The sequence below is a fragment of the Phyllostomus discolor genome, chromosome 4 (assembly GCF_004126475.2).
Source record: "Phyllostomus discolor isolate MPI-MPIP mPhyDis1 chromosome 4, mPhyDis1.pri.v3, whole genome shotgun sequence".
Lineage (NCBI taxonomy): Eukaryota > Metazoa > Chordata > Mammalia > Chiroptera > Phyllostomidae > Phyllostomus > Phyllostomus discolor.
In genome coordinates this window covers 53,427,169-53,447,161 of record NC_040906.2, presented here as the reverse complement: position 1 = coordinate 53,447,161, position 19,993 = coordinate 53,427,169, and the positions used below count along the sequence as shown (strand labels likewise).

The 19,993-nt window shown below is 42.6% G+C and overlaps 1 protein-coding gene across 1 annotated transcript in view; it reads right to left on the bottom strand.

Annotated features, from left to right (window-relative positions):
• LRP2 (LDL receptor related protein 2) overlaps window positions 1-19,993 on the bottom strand; it is a 199,470-nt gene that overhangs the window by 19,004 nt on the left and 160,473 nt on the right. The window contains exons 62-72 of the mRNA XM_036023343.1: window positions 19,264-19,386; window positions 18,105-18,233; window positions 14,695-14,826; window positions 13,459-13,590; window positions 11,213-11,356; window positions 9,569-9,734; window positions 7,789-7,917; window positions 6,477-6,697; window positions 5,524-5,700; window positions 2,955-3,074; window positions 777-867 (exon numbers count right to left, since the gene is read on the bottom strand). Coding sequence (XP_035879236.1) covers window positions 777-867; window positions 2,955-3,074; window positions 5,524-5,700; window positions 6,477-6,697; window positions 7,789-7,917; window positions 9,569-9,734; window positions 11,213-11,356; window positions 13,459-13,590; window positions 14,695-14,826; window positions 18,105-18,233; window positions 19,264-19,386 — 1,564 coding nt within the window. The remainder of the gene's footprint in view (window positions 1-776; window positions 868-2,954; window positions 3,075-5,523; window positions 5,701-6,476; window positions 6,698-7,788; window positions 7,918-9,568; window positions 9,735-11,212; window positions 11,357-13,458; window positions 13,591-14,694; window positions 14,827-18,104; window positions 18,234-19,263; window positions 19,387-19,993) is intronic.

The following is a 19,993-nucleotide window of genomic DNA, read 5'->3' as shown; positions in this document are numbered from 1 at the left end:
TGAGGTAGAGCAAGGTTTGATTGAGTAAATTATACACTGAACAGACAATGTGTCCTGCATGACTTTCATTTATTCTGCCTGAGATGAGGAGCAGAGGGAAGAGTAATCTGACATTGGAAATTCACTCTCAGTGTAACAGCTGCGGCATCTACAAGGTCAACCTCATCAGGTAAACTTACTGGTGTCTTCTCTAACCCATGGAATTTTTCCTTATAAGGAAAAAAACAGAAAGCATGATTGTATTTTTCCTTTGCTATGCTTTCATTAAATGCTTTTTAAAGATCTCCACTTCTCTTATTATATGTTAGCGCTTCCTCAATGATTCTCCTCTTCCCAAGTCTTGAGCTGAGTCTCTGCTCACCATGTGTGCCTTGTCCTGAAGCAGCTTTGCTGGCAGCTGCTTTCCCACAGTCCAGTTATAACTGACCATACCCAGTGGGCGGGAAAACGCGGTAGTTGTCATTTCTCTAAATCCTTGCTCTCCCAAAGGGTGGCCCACAATTGTGTGGCACCTCCTGGGAGCTTGTTAGAAATGCTGAATTTCTCTGAATAAGATGGGCATTTGATCCAGGCCCTGAGTGGTTCTTAAGCGAAATACAGTTTGAGAAGCACTGCCTTAGTTCTCTCTGGACTTCCCAAGGGAGGGCAAACTGGTTAAGACGGGACAATTAGTGAACTGCCAAGGCTTCTGTACTTGTTTTTCTGGCTAGTTTAAGGTCTTGAATTCCCCCAGGAGAGGCAAATCCTATAGCTTGGACCTCAACATTCAGACTTACTTGCATTTGGGGAGGTCACTTTCATCAAAATAGCAATGTCCTCCGTGCATACACCTGCATGGGAGGGGCATGATGATGGGATTTTCGATGGCTGCAGAAAGGGAAGGCCATGCACGTGTTAGTGAGCATACTTAGCAGAGCGCCTACACCATGCAAACTGCTTCCAGCCCAGGGTCGAGGGTGGGGATGGGGCGGTTGGGGACAGGGCAGCTAGTGAGTCTCCCTATCAAAAAACATTACCTTCCCCTTAAGTCAGATGAATTTCCTTATCAATAATAAGGTCTTGAAGAGTAACATACATTTGGTAGAAAGAAAAGGGCAATGTATAACATTTCCCTCCCAGAAACAGTGGAAAGATGCCAGACTCTAGGACAGACATTAATAGTTCAAAGAAACTGGTAAAGAAATCTCTTAGGACATTCACCTTCGCATTTGAAGTGTCCATCTCCTCTGTGAACCCCATTAAAATCAAGAGTTCAATTTAGGCATACCTCCAAACTCCAACTAAAGGCTCCAAAGCATCATCGAACCATCCATCAATAGACAGACACACAGATACAGATATGTAGAAGCTTGATAGACAGCTGGTTAGAGATGTCATTTTTTGAGTGTTCCAAAACTGCCCTTACTCTGGGTCCCTGCTCCAGCTCAGGCCCTAAGTATTCCCTGGACATGGCTGATGAGTCACTAGAGTTTGTCTTATACCCAGAAGATACTCAGTAAGTATTGATCAACTGTGTATCTATTTAAGGAGCTCTAATACTCTTCTGGCAAAGTCCCTCATTTTAAATCTCTACTCAAAATCCCTTTTGTCAGAGAGGCTTTCCTGGAGCTTGCTAGACACTCTCGCCCCACCCCATCCCTCTTAGCCTGCTTTAGTTTCCTTCTTTCACTTTTTTCCACCTGACATCATATATTTATTGGGTTATTGTCCTATTAGAATACAAGCTCAACAAGACCAGGATTGTTGTCTGTTTGCACTATCTCTAGCCTTTAGAACAGCACTTAGCACATAGTAGGCACTCAATAAATTCTTTTAAAGGAGAATCATAATATAATCCACTTGGTAAAACATGTAAATGAGCAAAGTAGTAGATCAGGTGACAACCTGGACTACATTTCTCCTTCAGTGTGAGGTTGTAATAAATGTCAGGATGATTCATCTACAGCATAGAACAAAACTCAAAAGCTTTAAATTGTCATTTTGTCAAAATAATGCTAAATATTGTAATCTTACCAGTATTTCCCGTAGCACTGGGATGAGAGTGGGGATGGGGAAGGGAGGTGGGGGTGGGGGTGGGGAAGCAGTTTCTTTCCTGGGTTCATTCTACAAACCTGTCAAACTTTTCAGCCTGGTTGGGACATCAAAAGGCAGTACCCTGTTAGCTGCTCCCTCCCCCTGGTGGTAGAAGGTGGTTAAGCCCCTGTATTCCCCATTAGCTAAAACTGGGGGACGTGAGCCATAAAATGGGACGATAGTGAAATGCAGGATGATTTTTTACACATACTTATCAAGCATTGAATACTAGTTATGGACACTAATTATTCTCCTTAATTTAAAAATTATTGAAAAAATGCCTTGCCACGCACAGATGATCCGAAAGATTTCTCATTCTAGCCTCCATCTCCCAACAGCACCAGGTACATTGTAAAACGTGGTCCTTTTGCACTTGTCAAAGCTTTGGAATGGGCATGTGAGGAACACAGCCGACCTCCTCTAGCCCTCCCCTCCGTACCACACAAGGCCCCCCACGCAGCAACCTGGGCCTCCACCTGAAGGAATCCAGTTATGGCTAAATGGATTTGGGGGTGATAGCCATCCAGTACGGGGTGGAGGAGGGAAAAAAGGGCCTTATAGAAAATTCTGTTTTCAAAATGTCTTTTCAAAATAACACAACTGTAAATTTATGGACACTGAACCTATCTCTGCAGATCTTGGCAAATAATTCTCAGAAACCACCGGAGCACAGTTCGGTTTGGCCCCTCAGGTCCCACACTGTCCATATTTCCCACATCTCTCATCCGGCCTTCTAGCCATCATCGCTCCAGTCTGCAAAGGACTCAGTACACAGAATTCCCCAGGCTCCCGAAGCAGGTGACACACGAATAGAGAGCCTACAGAAGAGGGCAGAGCAGCTCTTTCCCAGGCCCCTGTGGCTGTCCAGGCAGTGCCCCTACCTGCATTACACTCGGTGATGCTGCCCTCTACAAAGGTGGAGCCTTGGGGACAGGCGCAGCTGTATCCTGCGGGTCTCAGGAGGCAGAGATGGCTGCAGACATTTTTACAGCGGTTGGGCACTGGAAAGCAGATGAGAACAGCAGTTAGGTTCTGAGGAGGAAGTGAATCCCCAAGAACATGCCCATCAACTGAGTGGTAGCCCTGACAGGTGACATCCCAGCACCTCCAGGCCACGTGCCACCTGGCTGGTGCTCACCCTCACTACACTATCACCCCTGCCACCCACCAGAGCGGCACAGTCCCGCCCTGTGCCTCCATCCCACTTCTGCACCACTCACATTTCCTCTTGGCGTCAGTATTTCCTCTACTGCCCTGGCAGGTTTGAAAGGCAGGTGTCTGGTCGCTGCACAACCTCAAACACTGGTCAGTGCTAAGCAAGTGGAGATGATTCAAAAGGCCACTAAGACCCCATGATTATATCAAGATTTGTCATTACCCAGATTTGGGCAGGTCATTGTGTGTGGTCCACCCAAAGCACACACTGGTTGTGATTTCCACCCTTACCTTCCAAAAACTTCCTTCTGTGCTTCAGGTTTGGAGGCTTTTTTATTTGTGAGACAAGGGAATTTAGAGCTGTGACTATCAGAATCGACTGGGAGCCATTCACACCGATGGATGTCCATCACAGGAATTCACACTGAAATTGGTCTGGGAAAGGGCTCCATCACTACCGTTAGAAGTCCCTCCAGTAATTACAGAGCCTTCTGAATTCTACCTTAGCATATATTATGACTTGTGCAAGGGTTAGATGATCTCTAAATTCCTTCTCAGGTTAACATTCTGTGATCCTGATTCTCTGTCACCCTAATTGTAACCACAGACAAGGCATGGCAATAAAATAAAAAGGTGTATTCCAAAAGCCTCGCTGAGAATCTATCCCATTACTGTTTCTTCAGCTCTCTAGAGCAGGGCTTTTCACACTTTAGTGTGACACAAAACACCTGGGGAATCTATTCCAAAGGGCTGGGTAGGGCCTGAGAGTCTGCATTTTTAATCAGCTGCCATATGATACCAAAGCTACTGGTCCTCAGCTCACACTTGGAATAGGGCCTGGAGCAGGGATCCTCAAAATGTGGTCCCCAAACCAGCAACAGTAGCATCAGTCACAAACTTTTGAGAAACGCAAAACTCTTAGGCCACCTAAGTCATTTTAAGTCAGAAACCCCACAGGTGAGGCACCACAACGTGTGGAACAAGCCTTCCAGATGGTTCTGATGCATGCCACAATGTGAGAACTATTGGTTCAGAGTGAATCTAATCTAGCACAGCTGGGCGGGGTCTCAGGCTTACACAGGACTGGGCACTTTCCCAGGGGGGCCCAGAGCATCAGCTGACTGCCATGCTTTTCCCTCAGGAGTGGTCTCCAGATTTTCCTCTGCCTGACTTCTAGGCAGCCTTCTCCACAGGGGCCACAGGGGGCTCACCATGTATTATACTGTGCTCTCCCTGTCTGCCTTTAAAACTGCCAAGCATGAGAGCCGCAGGAGCATTTAGGACACAGAGCCAGAGCCGCAGCTATTTGGAGAGGGGCTGGAAAACGGGCAGTCGCAACCGGCAACATAAGGCAGCTTTAGAAAGGGCATTTGCCACCAGTGTCATCTCCTGGGAGGCTCATCTCTGAGTTGCAGTTTGCAAAGGCTGATTCAGAATCTCAGAGTATTGGTGAATTTCAGGGGACCTCGGGCTCCAGCTTTGTTTCACATACAGGGATGGGGAGGGAGGCAGCTTATCAAGGGCCACAGAGCCACAGAATTCACCCTGGATCTCAGCACGCTGGTTACAACTTGAATGGAAAGATGCTGAGGTTTGGGTTCAATGGAAATGAATTTAAAAATGATTTCTGAGTTTAAAAGTCATCAGTCAGTTGTGTCACTTGGGCATAGAGAACAAAACCTCTTTATACAGTTCTGGAGAAGACTCACTGAAGTAACATGTCTGGGTTACCACTGAAGAGAGAATTGGACATTTAGAACTTAAAAGCCTATTTCCTTTCCTCACTTCAAAATTTTCCCTTCCCTTTCAGCTTACTCCTTACAGTGAATTAGAACACAGGTAAACTTATGAAACAGGGCCCAGAATCGTTTCATAATGAAAAAAGGGGAGAGAGTAGAAATGCATCTGACAATTTTAGAAGGAGGCTCAAATAGCTCAGGATGACTTACTAGCCAGGGTGCACGAGTGGGTAAAACTGATGATATTCAGGAAACCCACTGTGTGACCTGCTACCCCAGCTCACACTCAGCAGGGGTGTGGTACCCGCTGGATTCTGCGGCCTGGCAGTACATACTTATAACCCCAAATAGTGAGGACTGAAACATTTTTCCTTGTATCTGCTGGTGGTGTACATAATTTCATTCAACTGCCAATTCACACACACATACACACACACACACACACACCCCTTTCACAAAGCGAGAGATCAGCCCATTATAATCCACCTCCATTTTCCAACAATCTAGTCATTAATCTGAAATAACGAGGAACATTGTCTTCCAAGTTAGTGATTACCTGACTGGTTGTATCGATGCTGATGAAAGATTCGAACTTGAGTAAGCCAAGGGCTCACTGTCATCATTTTCTCTTTCTCGTCTTGCCCAAATTTGTCTTGCGTCCATACTTCTCCCTTATCCTTGGAAACCCAGTACAACTGGTCTTCGAAGATGTCAAGACTATAAGGGCTCATTGCTGCTCACCCACCGGGGAAAACAAAAGAAAACAAGGTTACTGAAAGGAAAACACCCTAACCCCACCTCTATCTCACTCTGCTTGGATCAATCACTAATACAACGCCTTGAACATTCAGGAACATTCAGGCAGACTTTCTGTACACGAGACTGCAAAAGTTTGCTGCTCTGGGAGATCAAGATAAAAAAATTAAACTAGATTCGTGCTCACTAGCAAAAACAAATTATAGGGGACCTTCTCACTTTCAAGTTGCTGATTTTATCTTACTTTTGGAAAATAATTTGTGTGGCAGAGATATTTTTTTTCTTTGAACATACAATACCACTCATCAGGAAGACCTGAATTGTGTTGGATTGCTGCCATTCTGCAGAGTCTGGATAAGAAAACAAAATGCTTGTCTCCTTCCAGATGGTTCCAGTTGTGCATAATAAACAGCCCAGCAGATTGAAAACATGAGTCTAGGAGTGGTTAGACTGGGTTACCACTGATACACAGGAGCACCACCTCTATCAGGGCAATCTAACAGGAAACTCAGTTGTTTCAATATCTGCTGCTGAGAGCATTTTTTAAAATTACATAAAAAGAACAAAAAGGGCATAATTACTGCTAATGAGTTTGTTCACATTTAAAACCGCAGCTGTGAGCTGGACGGAGTGGTAATTAAGAAAATATAAACCATTTCCTAAAATCAGCATTCCTTTCTAAGAAACTGGGCAAAGAGACTGGAAACATATTCATTGATTATTTCACAAATTAAATTCTAATTCATTTCTAACCTGCACTGGCAACGATTCTCCTATCAGTGCCATCGTATTTTATGGTTTCAATAGTTTTCTCTTTGAAGTCACTCCAGTAGATGCGATCATTGTTCAGATAATCAATAGAAAGGCCGGTCGGCCAACCGAGGTCCTCATGAACCAGGACGTTCCGATGCTGCCCATCCATCCAGGCTGACTCGATCTTCGGTTCTGTGCCCCAGTCAGTCCAGTACATAATCCTGTAACAGAAGGTTTCCTCCCTGTAGCATTTTACCTAGTGAGGCTTCTCCGCTGAAGGGAAGCACAGACTTCCCACAGGGGAACCAACCAATTTTCTTAGTGGCAGGGGTGCTAAGTGATGCAGTTTTTATACTTTATAAGACAGAGAGAGGAAAGGGTGAGCTGGTACATCTGTATTTCTCCTTCCTGAAAACTTCACTACCTCAATAGAAACTGGCCAGTCTCACCCAAGGATACACACCCAAACCCTTTAAAATATACCTGTAATTACAAAAGCTGTTCCTTCTTCAGAAAATATTTATTGACTGCCTACTGGGTGAGAGGGGCAGTTCTGTGTTTGGGATGCCTCAGAGATCATAACAAGGATTCCGACTGTCGTGGAGCTTACTTATATTCTAACTCTTTTTAAAGGTATTAGTTTGCATCCAATTAAGACTTAATTATACAAGAACTGAGTAAACCAGGGCTTGCACAACTTCAAATACCTAGAAAGGATCAGTCAGGCCAGGTAAGTGAGGGGCACAGAGCAGCTCTAAATGACAAGGGAAGGGCAGAACTAGGCTCCGTCCACAGGTCCCAGGCAACATGGTGACAAGGAAGGCACACCTCCCTCAGATACTGCTGTTATCAGTTCTTCTCACTTCAAGCCCCAAATACAGATGTTAAAACAAAATTTTTTATGTGATCCACTAAGGAAAAAAGTTTTGTAGCTCTGTTAGTTCAAGTCAAAGATGCCTATGGGCCACATTAGCCCACCAGCCACCACTTTGCAGCCTCCAATCTAAACCAGTGGTCAGGTATAGACCAATACTTAAATTCTACTGAGGAACGTGTGGATTTTAGATACACTGGGCTCTGGGAAAACTGTGGCCAGAGGCCTTCCCCTTATACAGCATCAGTCTGAGGCCTGGTTGTCCTAAATGATCTTTAGGGCCTATCCTAATTCTTGAAAATACTCATAGATGCCACTCCAAAAATGTCCAAAGACCATTTCAGTACAATTAAGAAAATTAATCAAATACATGTAATTTTTTGAGAATTCAAGTAGAAATTATCTAGATCATGAAAGACTCCTCCTTCAAATACTTACCCCAGTTTGGGATTCACCACTACGGCAGCCGGTTGATCCAGCTGGGTGGTAATCAGCCACTTTCTGTACCTTCCATCAAGTTCAGCCACCTCAATTCGTTGAGTCCTGGCATCTGACCAGTAGATGTGCCTGAATGTAGAAGGACACAGTGAAACTACAGAAAGCTCTAGACTGGTCACTTCTGAGGAGCAGGTGTGAAGATGAGAGAAAGCATTTAGTCTGGAAGTTCCAGCTGGCAAGACAGCTACTCAGATACTAGAGACTTAGGCATTGTCTCCCTCCCTGGGGATTGCTGAGGAAGGTTGCAGGGGAAGAAGGTGGGAAGGATGAAAATCCAGCCTGATCGGCCAAAGCAGCTGAATCAGCCAGGATCAGAAAGATGACCGACCTTATGTCTGGCATTATTATGAAACATGTCCTTCCACATAAAAGTCTTAAGCACTTTGGGGCTGTCCCTTTAATTCTGATTGCCTGTAAGTCAGCTTCCTCCTCAGCCCAAGAACCCCACTGGAATCAATAGGAATCTGGCATTAGTTCCAAGGGTGAGTGGAAGCAGCCTTCCAAAATAACTCGGCCAGGCCATCCTGCCCTTCTTCCACCCCTAAGACTACAGGTCTCGGCCTCTCACAAACAGGAAGATTTCCATCCATTTCTTAATTCATTCTTTCCTTAAGTCTGAGAAAGGGGTAAAGCTTCAAACATGAAGATAAATCTGGCATTGCCCACTTGGTTTTTAGGAGGAAGTGTTAAAGTCAAGAGTTTCAAGTTCCAGATTCTCTGAGGCCTTATTTCTTGGCAGAAAATGCTAAAATGAGTCTCTCCTGTTAGCCTGCAGGCACAGTAGGGACCTAATTAACCTTTTCAGAGATGTTCACGTCTTCCAGGAACACCAGACAAGTGTATTTAAAGGTGAAAATTAACTAACACAGCAAGTGACTTTGTATTCTCGCAGAGGGCAGGAAGCCCCTGAGCCTTTCCTATCAAACATTTTTCCACTGTTAGTTCATTTTCAAGGACATAGGGGATTCTGTGAATGCTTGAGCTCTGTTTCTAATGTCGCCACTTTTCCACCAAGGTCACTGCAGTACAAGGCTCTTCAGTGGAGAAGGAGCTTACTGACATTTCCCACATGAGTTTGCAGCCCATGCATCTATCTTATGAGAAGCCTGCTTAGAGGTCTTATGTAGAAACCATCCAAAATGTGTGGCTCTGCTCCCTGGGGATCTTGAAAACCTAAAAGAGGACTGTGGAGCTGACACTTCTACTAAGAAAAAGCCCCAGCGATTAAACAGGGAAGTCAAATTTCCCATCTGTTCAGACAACACAGCCCGCTAAAATCACAAGGTATAGATTGCTCCTCCCCAAAATAATTACCACAGGGGGAAATGGTTCAACTCAGTGGCTTTCCTGGGAGAACTGTGAAGCTGTCCCATTTCTTCACAAAATGAACAGTGCCACTGCACTAAAAGGGAATTTTGGAATCCAGAACTCTGCCGGCAAGAATACTCTCCTAGATATAAATATAGGATCTTGACCATTGTCCTTTGCCAAACTGTTTCATGGCACATATAGAATAAAGAAAACGGGGATATTTATAGGACACACTGGGGAAAGCAAGGTGGTTGCTGGGACTAGAGCAAGCCCAGCCGTAACCCCACTGCACCAGTGGCCGAGTGTGCCCATATCCGGAGTCCAGCCTAACTCATGTGCCCAGGAAAACAGGAAGGGGCTATGGCCAAGTAAGTAGAATAGGCAAGAGGGGAATGTATGCTAGGCTTACCTTCCAACCCAGTCCACTGCTAATCCATCCGGCTGCATTATATATTTCAGGCCTAGGTCAAGCACCTGCACGTGGTTATTGCTACCAGATTCAAAGTTGGGGATGTAGGCACGTTTGATAGCACCGAAATTGGAGCCATGCCCTAGCACAGTGTAATATAGGACGCCTGCAGAGGTGAGACACACATGTCAGTTTCAGGTTAAGAACATCAGGTAAGAGAGAAATGGGGGTGCAACTAGGTGAAGTACTGCTCCTTTATAGACATCTATACCTCCTCATTGTTCCTATAATACTAATAATTCAATTACACCAATATGATCAAAACCTCAAAGCTTCTCATACTTGAAGAGCGATTAGCTACAAATGCTTCAACTGATAACACTGATACATACTTAGTCATCTTTACCTAAAGTTAATTTATTAAAATATATCCCAGCTATTTACTCTCATTAGGATCAAGTTCTAGTTTCCAAAATGGAATATATAGATAAACCATGGGCAGGCTATTAAGAGTTTGACACCCTACTCAGTGACAGAGACAATAAAGGAGCCATGCAGACGAGAAGCCTTATTTTATGTACAGGCTGAACAACAGTGGACAGCAGGCATTATAAAGAGCATGGGAAGATTGTGACTTTTAAGGTGTGTACTTTCCTAGGTATATAGTATTCTTTAAAAGCTTACTGTCTTACACAACTGTGTGAAAACGCAATAACAAATCTCCATTGCATAGTTTTCAATATATTGTTTGCAGAGCATTTTCACATTTATGATCTCATTTGACCTTCAAAACAACTCTCAGAGGTAGAAAGGCAGAACAAAATTTCTTATCTTACAGTTAACAAGTTATCTTATAGATAACAAGTGGCAATCCAGAGAATGGGTACAATTATTCAAGGTCATGAGGCTAGTAGATGAGGGAGACAGGCACAGAAAGTAAGTTTTCTGACTCCTGCCCTGTGGCCACCTCCCACACACTGTACAGAGCCACGAGAGACTTAACAATAAGCATTATTCAAGCTTTTATTCATTAAACTAGATTTTTTGAGCAGCCAGCACATACACTGTCCTGGAGGTTGGGTCAGGTGCTAGGCATGTAGACATGAATTAGATTCAGTCTCTGGCTCCAAAGAGCACATGGTTAAGAGGTTAGGAGAAGAATACGTGGACAAATAACTCTAACTCAGTGCAACGTGTGCTCTAGGAAAAGCATGTATAAAATGCTACAGGCTCATGGCTGAGCAGTCACAGCACTGTGCCGGGAAGAATTACAGAGGATGTCACGGAGAAGGTGACATCTGCACTGGGTCTTTGAAGTTTCTGTAGAAACCTGCCAGGTGTGCAACAATGAGGAAGAACAAGATCTGTGCGAGCAAAGACAAGGAGGCATTAAACAGAAGGACGTGAAGTGGTCCTGAAAGCATAAGCCCCAGGGATGGCAAGAGGTTTGGTAAGAAGCTGGGAAAGGTTGGCTGGGACCCATGACCACGCTAAGGTGTCTGGAGCATGCTGGGTAGAAGGATCGTCCATTTCCACTCATGCAACAAAATTCACTCATTAAAAAATAAATCCCCCAAAGCTCAACACCTTATAAGTCAGTTAATTCAATCAACATCAAAGACAGATGCCAAAGTTCACACTCACTGAGAGCTGTGCCCTCGGGATCCCAGTCATAATCGACAGCCTGAATGTGTTCCTGTTCCTCGAGGTAGTCTGCATACTTCTCGGATGAAAGATTGTATTTCCGAATTCGCACATTTTCAGGAAGTAGCAACAAAGGAGGGTCACCTATAAACAAATAAGGGGTTGCTTTATCTGTTTGATTTCTGCCTGAATTTTTCTAAAGTAGGATATAAAATAGCAGGTATCCTCCCCCCTTTAACAACAACAGCAACAAAAATAAAAGAGAAGAAAAAAAACACATGAGTTTTTATAGGAGTCTGACTATCTCTGCTAACCAAGTTGGACAGAGCTGACCATCCAACTGGAGCTGCAAAATCCAGGATTGTGGACATTCTCATCTCCAGTCCAGGGGGCAGGGGACATTGTCGGTTGCTTAATCTCTGTCCTCAGTGGAAAACAGTTTGCAGGGGTGTTCAACCTGCAGCCCACAGGCTGCATGCAGCCCAAGATGGCTGTGAATGTGGCCCAATACAAAATCATAAATTTACTTAAAACATTATGAGATTTCTTTTTATTATGTGTCACAATGCATTTAATGTGTGGCCCAAGACAACTCTTGTTCTTCCAGGGTGGCGCTGAGATACCAAAAGGTTGAATGCCCCTGGTTTAGAGCAAGACAAGACCAAGACCCCCATCCTCTATTCCACTGATTTTTTCCCTTTATTTGCTGACCATAAAACAGGGAAGATTACTGACATTCAGTCTCAGAAGAAATGCAGTGTGTGTAGCCTCACTAAAAGTTTACCCAGAAGTCCTCATTCCTCACTCTTTACTGACAGATTTTATGATTCCTTTAGCAGGTAATTGGCTCCGTGACCCAATTTAGCTTCCAGCTAATGACTAAAAACAGCTTGCTCTTGATTTTTTTTAAAAACTATTTTTTACCTAAAGCAGATATTTTAATGGTGTCTAATCCTGAGTTGCATTGTCTAAATGTTTTTATTTAACATACTTGCCTAATGGCAATTGAATCTAATTTAAGTAACTTTGAAAGTTTATTTTATAAATTTCCTGTCTTCACTTTATGTTTTATATGAATATTCTAATTTATTTCAGTCATCTTCTTAGTTAAAAGATTTAACCACTTTATAATTTGCTGCTTAATTGCCAGCCCAACTGTTTGAATGCTTTTGCCCTAGTTTTCCTTCAGCATAAAAAATGCTTGGAGGGTAAAATATTTAAGTATGCTAGTCAAATGTATTTGTTAAAAGCCCAATTGGTATGAAAAATTAAATAGCTATTTTACTCTTGGTTTTCAAAATAAAAGGCTATTTTCTTATCAAGTTCCTTAAACATTACAGGGGTGTCCAACCCATGGCCCGAAGGCTGCATGCAGCCCAGGATGGCTGTGAATGTGGCCCAACACAAAATCCTAAGCTTGCTTAAAACATCAGGTGATTTTTTTGTGATTACAGGTCACAATGTATTTAGTGTGTGGCTCGAGATAACTCTTCTTTTTCCGGTGTGGCCCAGAGATGCCGAAAGTCTGGACACCCTGCTAGTCCAAACTTTAAACTCAAATCTGTAAGATCATAAAGTCCTACACCCCTCAGCTATTAATATGCTGATTCAAATCAGACCCCTGGAAATGGGGACTACAACCTCCTGATTTAACAGTCTCACCACTGCTTTTCACAGGCCTGCTTCTCAAACATGGGCGTGAACCTAAACTGCAGAACTAATGTTTGAACTCATGAATGTGCCAGGCTTTCTGGCACATTCTGTCTGTGAACAATAAAAAGGGAAATATTAACAAGGTGTCTTTGATATGTTCCAGTCGAATGTAACTGTTTTTTTTTTTTGTGATCCATCTTAGATTACAGGGCCTCAAACCTTGATCCCAGTGGAGAGCCCCATTAATTTCATTCTACTGAGGAGCATCCTATAAGCAAGCTTCCATTTTTTAATCTTCTGGAGGGTGGCATCTTGTCCACCTTCTGAAGTTTTTGTAAAGGTGGACAAGAGGCTAATTCCAGCATAAAAATAACACCTGACTCCTGTTTGAATTCCTAAATATTTGTTAGGGGACTGTAGTTATTATTTTAATCTGGCAAGGGAGGGAAGAGGAGAAGAGACAGGATGGGTGTTGGACATAACTGATGAATTAAAAATAAGACCTTAAGTCTAAAGTTTATGTTCTGGTACGTCATACTCATCAGCATTTATTTCTCCGAGAGTTAGTTAATCCCAACGTGAACCCGTCATACCATCAGCTTCACACCGATTTCCATAGACACCACTCAAGGACCTGAAGCCTTCGGCACAGTAACACTCATAACTTCCTTTAGTGTTTTGGCAGTTCTGGGGGCACGTGGCAAATTGCTCGCACTCATTGATGTCTGCAGGCAAAGTAAAACCAAATATGAAACATCTGCTCCCGTCCACTCTTTAGAACCCTGCTTCTGCTTAAAGCCATATTCACAAACAGTGAGGACGGAAAAGACTGCAGATGGAAAGAAGCAGATACCAACATTTGTAGAATACTCTGGTGTTTCAGATGCTATTTCACATGCTTTCCATGTTTTTCCTCCTTACTTAATCTTCTAGAAAGACTCTATAAGGTATGGGCTGTATTTAAACCCAAAGTCCCAAAGCTGGTAAGCAATGAAGACAGGGCTTAAACAGAAGCAGGTTGACTCTGTACAATAGCAGAACAAACTCTTCCCTCTCTGGAAGCAGATGTTGTTTGTTACCACCTTCCCTTCTGCTAACCGGCTTTGGGAATGGGAGTAACTGATTTGGTTTTTCAATGGAGTTCTTAAGCTTTAGCTTTCAAAAGAACTCTTCCAATCATCTGAGTATGGCACTTCACGAGTTAGAAACAATAAATTCAAATAGGAAAAGACATTTAAAATCATCCTCATCACTTACCATCTTGAAAAGCTATCTTCCAACTCTACACATTAGAACATTTATGTCTGACAGAAGTAGGTTTTTAATATGTTGTTTGACTCAAGATAAAATATTTGACTTGTGTTTGTTAAAAAAAAATTGATCTCACACAGTGAAACAACGAACAGCTGTCATCACTGAGGCCTTCATAAATCATGTCAGTTTCAGAGCTGTCACTGTGGATGAGCGGCCTGCCCAGCCCCTGCGAGGCACTGGTAAGACAGCACAGAAAAAAAGCACTTGGCATCCCTGGGTTTGGGGCAGGGAGTTGGGGGGTGGTTCAGAGCCCATGGTTTTAATGAAGAAAACAGATCTTGACACTTGTCATCATTGGTTATATATGTCATGAATTTACAACTTACAACCATATTCAGACCCAATCGTCACCCTCTAATAGTCAAGTTATTGGTGCACCCAAGTGTTTTAATGAGATGGAATCATGAGTTTAGCCCCATTAAGAGAATTAAACAGTGGTTTAACAAAAGGGAATGAGTGGAGAACATAAAACGTGCAAGTTTCTCCTGACAGAAATTGTAGGAAATATACTCTACCATCACAGGAGTTTCTGTCCAAAATGCCGGCTTTGAACCCAGGTCTACAGGAGCAGATAAATCCTCCCTCACTTAACTGGGTGCAGTTATGTTCACATACATTCTCAGCACATGATCTTTCTTTTCCTTTATCTGAAAAACAAAATCCCAGCATTGCAAATGGAAGGTATAAATCAGATCATACAACCATGCTTTGCTAAGTAAGTGTTAGCTAGTGCACAACAAAATGCACCTATTAGTCATAAGTCATACAACTGCTGTTAGAACCATAAATTGGTACATATGGAAAGGAATTTTACAATATGTAAATATCAAGGACTTCAAAAATACTCATACTCTTTCATCCAGCTATTTCACACTAACAAATTTTCCCTTAAGAAGGAATAAATGTATGCACTGTAATTTATGTTTAAGGATTATAATGAAAAATTTTTGAGAGCAACTTGAATGTACATTCTGCAACAGGGGCTAAATTAAGGTGTACTGCATTTTATCAAATCTAAGGTACCACTAATGCACCATTGTTGTATTTCACACTAAAATAGGAAAGGTCTGGGACGTACACTGTGGCATGTTATTAAGTTTAAAATATATCCTGGTTTCAGAGATACTAAAAGTGAGAATAAACATGCTCAAGGATATGTTTTTTAATCCTCACTCAAGGATATGTTTATTGATTTAGAGAGAGAGGAAGAGAAGGGAAACATTGATGTAAGAAATAAACATCAATTGGTTGCCTCACATACATGCCCCAAATGGGGATCGAACCCACAAGCTAGGTATGTGGCCTGACTCAGAATTGAACCTGCAACACTTTGGTGTATGGGACGACACTCCAACCAACTGAGTAATCTTGCCAGGGCTAAACATGCATCTTAGAATCAATGTTTATGATTTATGATGATCTACACAATGGACTGCCATGCAATCTTTAAAATTCATGATTCCAAATGACACTTTCACATGGGAAATGGTAAAAATGGAGTAAAAGATTATAACACTATTTAGTATAGAATATCTTTAAAATTGTTTTAAATATCAAAAAATACCAAACTGAGATTAGTTCTCTCTTAATGATAGGATTCAAATGATTTTAACTTTTGATTGTTATTTTCTGGATTTTATAACTTTCATAACAAAAATTTCAACTACTAGTTTATCTTTGTAGGGCCCACGTGGATGACTCCCGTTACCCCTGCTGTTTTGGGGTCCAGACCCTCCAGGACAGCCTTTTAATAGTTCAGACTCCACTTAGAACACTTTGTTACTCAGCATTGCCCCCAGTTCTTTTCTCTGCCAAGTATCTGTTCAAGCTCTCTGCCTTTCACTCCTGTCATTATGATCAGTTTGCTTCTTTTATCCTGAGTCTTCATACACCTCCAGACCCAGGTCTCACAGTTAAGCTGACAAGGATAAACACAGATAGTAAGAGCTAATGGGAGGGAAGGTGGGGTGTGAAAGGGGGTTATCTCCAAAAAGAACCTCAAACCTGTTTAAACCTCTTTAGAAGTCTCTTGGAAACAGGCTTCTAAATTTTTAGTCAAAGAGACTGTGACATCTCCTGGCTCAGTTCTTTCAAATCCAAATAGATTTTTTTCTATCTGTCTTCTACACTAGGCAATAAGGTGAACCTAACAGTTCTTGGAGCCCCTTAGGGTACAGTGACTGTATAAGTATATGTGGTATGAATAAACTAAAAACATTTGAGTTTCAAAGAAAACAAAAAATAACCACTAAATAAAGTACAATGTCATTCAATGGAATGCTGCCCTTGGAGTTCATATGTCAAAGCTATACACATAAAAGCCTTATAATAAAGCCTGAGCTCTTAACAACTACACATTGATGAAGCAAGAATCCTTGACAAGAGCAGAAGCTACACAAGGACCTTCTTATAACTACTTTCATTTGAAAATAGTCACCTTTTAAATCCATATAATAGCAGATTTACCCAAGCCAGACACACACAAAAATTTTAATAAAATTTGCTTTAATTAAATGTCATTTGAGTAAAATCTACTATAGTCCATTTTAAGCCTTTTAATTGGCTCAGGCAACTAGGAGAGAAACCATGTTTGACCCAAGCCCAACTTGGAAAACTCCAAGACCCTGGAACTATTCACATGCCAGTCTTTGGATGCAAACTCAAATCTACCACCCAGTTTTGCAAATTCTGTCATGTCCATACTTTCTAAAAATACTTGAAGTAATCAAGTATTTAATTATGTCAAAAAACCCAAACCCCACTAAGAAATTATATGAGATAAAGGACAAATCAACATGTATGGTATGGCCGGTCATTTATCCCCTTTTGAAACTAACCCAGAAAACGAGTTTCCATGGAATTTTTGGGATGCCTCAGAAAAAACTGTTTAAAGCCCAAGAAGCTGAAAGCATGTGGCGCTAACTGAGGTGACTACGTCACAGGTCCCCAGTATTTGAAGAACTCCCTCCTTCTTCCTATAAAGAAACCGAAGCCTGGAGAAATCAGTAGCTGCCCGGAGAGGCACAGCTAACAGCAGAGGAACTAGAGGGCCACTCTCTTGGCCCAGGGTTACAGGACTGTTCGGGTGCTGCTTCTGCCACTCTGTGTGACTTCAAGCAAGTTACTTAAGCTCTCTGAGCTTCATTATACAGATAGACATAACAGCAGTGGCCCAATGGGACTAACTTGAGTGACAAATTAGATAATATATGTGAAAACCTTTCATAGGAACTAAAAAGGACTACAAAGGTATGAATTACTAACATATCATTCTAACAGTTCCATCACAATACTGGGACAGAACATCCCTTGGTTGTGTTCACCATCTTTTCCCCACACAAACTCCTCTAAAAATAAATGACTCCTCCTGTGTCATTCCCATCTTTCTTTACCAACTACCCTCAGAAGCTTTCCCCCTAAATGCCAAGGATACTGCATTTGAGTTAAAGTGGAAAAATGTGAGGCCTGACAAACAAAATATGTAGCTGAGAGGCACTTAGTGAAATGGGAGGGGGATGCGCCCTGCAGTGAAGTGGATCAGACCCCAACTCCTGACTCAACATCTTACTGAGAGAAAGGCGTGGCCACTTTATTTAACCTGTAAGCTGGTTTGCTCATTTGTGATGGGGGGAGGGTGGAGAGAGAGAGAGAGAGAGAGAGAGAGAGAGAGAGAGAGAGAGAGAGAGAGAGGGAGGGAAACCTCACTCTCCGGACTGCTGAAAGGGTGGAATGAGATAACACATGCGGTGTTTAGCACAATGCCTGGTAGAGAGTAAGTGCTCAACACCAGGCAATGGTGGGCTTGATCGCTCAGCACACAGAGTAAATTAAAGAGAAATACTCGGTATCATTTACTTTACGTTATTGAATGCTTTCATCAGATAGCCCTGACTTATCACAATGAAGTATAGAAACAAGTACTTACTGCAACCCGTTTCATCAGACTGGTCACCACAGTCATTGATATCATCACATACAAGGTGCTGTGAAATGCAATGCTTGTTGCTGCACTTAAATTCATCTTCTGTACAAGGTCTAGGGGTCGGGCCTACACCTATAATGTAAAACAAATTAAAGTCAAAATGTTTTCTTCTGCAAAACAAGATGCTTCCCTCTGTGGCAGGGACAGTTACCACTCACCAAAAACCCTGTGCTTCCCAACATTTCCCAGTCTCCCCGGCAATTATGTGGGGACCATGTGACTAGTTCTGGTTAACAGACTATGAGTTGGAAGTGACGTGTCGCTCCCAGACTGAAGCAGTTAGAAGCTCATGTGCCCCTGTGCAGTGGCAACCTTGAAAGCCAAGTATGTCAGGTGGCCTCATGACAAAAACATCAGCCACTTGACACTGGCCTCACAGTCAGGAGGCAAATCATGAGGACACTGGCACTGGGGGCAGGAGAGATGGAAAGCAGCGTTACATAATGCTAAAGCATTCAGGAAAGCTTCAGAAAAACTGGAAGGCCGACCAGGTGCTTGCTAAAGTCAGTCTGAGGAAAAAGGTTAGAAAACAGAGGGTTAATGATGTACGTTGTTTGCCGTTACCTGAGTTTGGCAAGGTAGCATAACAAAGAAATAAACTCAGGAAAGCACTGATTGACTTACAAGCAGAAATGAAAGAAAGAAGTCCGGAAATCTGCAGGGTGGAAAAAGCTGACTGCATTTAGATCCCAAGCAGTAAGAGTATGAAGCAGAAACGGCTTTGAGACACAAAGGCCCAGTAAAACCTTAGCTGGATGAAATGACTGCCCATCTATTTTCAAGATGGCCTGAATGAAACTGATGAACAGTTGAGGCGAAAGTGCATGAGAAAAACCAGGTAAAGAAATACAAAAGGTTCAAGAACTCTGTCCCATAAGGAACACTGAGGTTATTGACTTTCAGAAATGATTGGAAGCAAACAGATCCAAAGTAAGTGGGGAGAAGCTGCACCTGAGTACTGCCTGTGTATATTCGTGTCTGGTAAACAATTATGTCAGCAGAGATCTGCAGTCTTCGGGCAAACTGAAATCCTAGACGTACATTTTGCAAACCACAATTTGGGGCCCTTAGTTTTTCCTCCTCCCTTTTGACTTTTGCTTACAGTTTTCCGCTTTCTCATCACTTCCATCTCCACAGTCATCTATGTGATTGCACACCTCATGACTATAAATACAGCGATTATTGTCACACCGGAAACGGTATTGCGCCTCACAGGGAACACTCACTAAAACAAAAGATGGGGGAAAAAAAGCACATTTTATGAGTAGAACATAACGTCAATATCTAAAGTGCTCCTATGTCAGCACCAAGCTTGCTTGATTCATCCATTCATTTGCTCATTCAATTAACCAGTCAATGAATACATCTTGAGCACCTGGTATACAGCACAGCACTGGGCTAGACATCAGAGCCAATGGGGAACAAGAAACCCCAGACCTCATCTTTATGGAACATTCATTCTGGCAGAGAAATGGACTTTACCAATTAACCATCCAGCTACCACTGTGGTAAGAGCGAGCCACAAAGTACATGTGCTATGAAAGCATCTACGGTGGGCGTTGGGTAGATCTTGGGTACAGGGGAGGCTGCGTATGGGAAGATTCTGAGTCATGGTAGGTTTCTGGACCTGAATAAAAGGCTCTGTGGCTGGAGCACAGAGGGAGGACAACAATGGGGCCACAAGGCTAGAGGGCCAGCAGGACCATACACGTGTGAGCTCTTATTCTAATAGTCAGGAGGCCATTGTTTGTGTCTCTGACATCATTTGTCATCGAGCCTCCAGAGCATGAAGTCTTCTTAATAGTTTTACACAATGATGGACTCTCTTTCCC